Source organism: Argentina anserina, chromosome 1 (genome assembly GCF_933775445.1).
Source record: "Argentina anserina chromosome 1, drPotAnse1.1, whole genome shotgun sequence".
Lineage (NCBI taxonomy): Eukaryota > Viridiplantae > Streptophyta > Magnoliopsida > Rosales > Rosaceae > Argentina > Argentina anserina.
Genome location: NC_065872.1, coordinates 13830081 through 13833519, shown reverse-complemented (window position 1 = coordinate 13833519; position 3439 = coordinate 13830081). Strand labels below are relative to the sequence as shown.

General features: G+C 37.5%; 1 protein-coding gene across 1 annotated transcript; it reads left to right on the top strand.

The window, feature by feature from the left end:
* Positions 1 to 1115: 1115 nt before the first annotated feature.
* On the top strand, positions 1116 to 2710 carry LOC126796143 (uncharacterized). The gene is made up of 2 exons (XM_050522913.1): positions 1116 to 1484; positions 1797 to 2710. The coding sequence occupies exon 2, from the start codon at positions 1839 to 1841 to the stop codon at positions 2568 to 2570; it is 732 nt and encodes a 243-aa protein (XP_050378870.1). The 5' UTR covers positions 1116 to 1484; positions 1797 to 1838; the 3' UTR covers positions 2571 to 2710.
* Positions 2711 to 3439: the final 729 nt, after the last annotated feature.

Below are 3439 nucleotides of genomic sequence, written 5' to 3'. Positions count from 1 at the left end.
TTAATATTAGCTATATCATCAAGAAGTTAGTATCATACTTTGCAAATCCTAGCCAGCTCTGATTCTAGTTTGTTAAACAAAGCCTTATGAATGACACATTCCTACTCGTGAAGTAGACGCCCCACAATAATTGTAATTTTATAAAACAACAACAAAATCATAAATAATGCCTTTTTATTTTAAACCAATGTCCTGGATTTTCCGAGCCACACACGACAATTCCAGCTTACAGTGGGGGCTTTCCAGAGCTGGTATTATTATTGTACTGTGTTTTCAGTACCAAGATTTCGTTGAACTAAAAAGGTCGTGGCGGTAGAGTCAGGTAGATGACCTAAAGTACGAAGATTTTGGACTGTAACAAATCGCGTGATGCAAACTTTTGTCAACTGGTCTTTCATGGCTGCTGGTTGCCGATTCAGAGGTCCTTAAAAGAACATAACCAACCATAGAGGAAGAAACAAAGATAAATGACGACAGAGGTCCAAAGTACTAAAATAGAGATACAAATCGAACTTTTTGGAAATAAAATAAGTTTTCTGATAATTCTGATATCTGAGAATGAGGTCCAGTACTGATCCACATATATACGTTTTGTGTAGTCTCTACACTAGTGATCAACATTCCTGGAAAATATACAAAAAATGCATGAATTATTGTAGTCAAGGACTAAAATTTCGGCGAGAATGAAAATATCGAGGGCTTAAAAATAGAAATTTCAACTAAATTTTTAAAGATATATCGATTTTAAAAAATAATTAAGAATATTGATGAAAATTTGAACAAAAACATGAAATTTTTGAAAGAAATTTGAATAGATTTTCATTTGATCAATTATCTAATATATTTCAAATCTTATATAAATATCAGTTTGCAGTGAGTTGTAGTTTAAAATTAATTTTACGTGAATACTTAAGCGTAGAAAATAAAAATAAAGTAGTAAAGTTAGTTAAAATTAGATATTTTGCCAAAACTTTGTAAATACGTTATATATTTTGAAGAGATAAAAACGTGAAGTTGGTTTAGATGAGTTGGCCAAGTCGTTGTACCTAAAAAGGACTGGGCGTTTGTGCGACTCTCCTCTAAGACAATTTTGTTTGAATTTAGGCAAGTTGAGTACGTGGCGGCCGGCGACAGTGCTGGCGTGGCTGGAAAGAGATTTGAAGCTTCGACTCGAAGTGTTACAGGTTCTTCTTCACGCACGTGAACATGTTTTGAGATTAAGTTTGTGTACAGTGTACTTGCGTGTTTGGACCGGGCCGTACATTATTGGGGTTTCTAGATTAGAGAACGATCAACCACGACCTAAACCTCAACCGATTCTCAGGAAAAAAAAACCTCAAACTTCAATCAGATCCCTAAACTGTTATCCGATCCTCTTCCTGCCGATCCTCGGAGAAGGATTTCAGGTTGCCAATCGCTTCTCGCTTCTTTCCCTGTGAAGATTCCTCCGACCACCGGAAAACAGCCATCATATTCAATTGCAGGTCGGAAAAATTAAATTTATGTTTCTGCTACTTCTTTTTGAATGGATATGTTTATAATCTTGTTCTCAAGTTTTGTTAATCGTAATTGACCTGGTTAAATTGCTAAAAAAATTTCCCAAGAGCAGTAAGAAATCCATAGCAGACTAGAATTCGTGTCTAAGCCGGATCCAACTGGGGAAGTGACTAATTTCTTAGCCGTGATTGGGAGTCCGTGTCCAAGTTGGTGTTCTAGTTGCTTCACTATATATATATAGTTTATCATCCCTACTATTCAAACAGCTAGCTTGCCTCATTTAATCAGCTTCTTTGCAGCCTTTGGAATTTACCAAGTACCGACTACCTGATTCTAAAATTATGTCTGTGGTACCGGGAACCCTCGCAATTTACCAACTCTCCGAATTTGGTGTGGTATGGCAGCTATGCAGCTCTGTTGAGACTGCAGCAGCCCAGATGATTCCACCTAGTGATGATGCGCTTATGATCCGATTTATGTTCTATAAGGAAACCATGCACAGTTTGGCAACATTGCCGGATGGAGAAGTTTTAGAGGTTTGGATGATCCCCGGATCCCCAACTAAAGCCATAACGGTCCGTCCCTCTGAGTTCCATCACCACAATGCTGAAACTATTGCACAAACTCCTTCCGGGCATCTGATGATGGATTTTGTCCAGGCGCATATTCCTCCAAGACTTTTGGCCAAAATTGTGCCAAAAATAATTCATCTTGTTCAAAGTTCCATTGGATCAGACACCAAGGGTTTTGTTGATGTGCGACTTTGTGATACAATTGCAGTTAAGCATCATCTTAAAGATGATGAAGCGATTAGAGATTCTATGCGGGGCTATTTTAAAGCTACGAGATGTGGAACATGTGCTATTTGTTTGGACGACTACGAGATTGAATATGACGACGGTGTTCGATTACCATGCTTGCATTGCTTTCATGGACCTTGCATTTCTAAGTGGCTGGTGGTCAAACCCAGTTGCCCCATTTGCTCCCACCCTTTGCTATCACCTGATATACTATTACCGTGGTTTAATCCACCTGTGCAGGATGGAATTTTTGTGTTGCATTCGAGCATTTGAGCTCTGTTGGTGTAATGGTTAATTGAGAAATTTTCTATCTCTGTCTTTTTTTTCTTTTATCTGAGATGCAAAACTGTATTATCATGTACTTTGTGGTTATATTTGAATATTGGCTTTCTAAATTTTGAGGAGTTATGTTATGATGTATATAAACCAATTCTCAATGAGTCACTGGAAATTTAAAAACCAAACAGAAACTAGATCGTCCTCCAACCCATCTTGGTCTAAGTTTTTACTTTTGTTAAGTTTTTCTTTCCCGTTTCTAACTTGATTAGCCAACAATGATTTGCAGTGCATCTAAATCAAGTTGAAACGTTCATGAAAAACGGTTGTTCTTTTAGCCCTAATTCAAGGAGTTCATACCATTTTAGATTATCATGTGATCAGAGTTGAAAGAGGACTGATTCTTCTTTTTTAACCAAAAAAAATGCGCAAGACTTACAATTTTTTGTTCTGTTTGATCTTTAGGTAGAAAAATGCAGTTTAGCTGGCTCTCTATTCATGGTTCAAAATTAGAGGATGGCGACTAATAGTTCAAAAAATGTACAACAGAATGGTACATCTGGAATCAAGGGGGAGCATATTGAGATAATCTCAATATCTCATAGTCCTCATCAAGCAAGAGCGTAAAATTGCTACAGCAGTATTGCAACAACAGTTTAGTGGACGTTTTTCCGGTGACCGATTATTGGCTGATGGTGAATCGAATAGAAAGAGTGTCGATCAAGATCTGGTCAGGTGACATTAAGATATAGAAGGTTTGAATCTCAACCCTACTAAATAAGAGTGTCATCACATAATATCACAGAAATAGAGTGAACACTAGATAGGAGCCCGCGCGTTGCTGCGGGTGATAACTTGGGATTATC

Bases quoted from the DNA above. Each gene is read 5' to 3' on its own strand.
- LOC126796143 (XM_050522913.1), top strand. From the start codon at position 1,839: ATGTCTGTGGTACCGGGAACCCTCGCAATTTACCAACTCTCCGAATTT.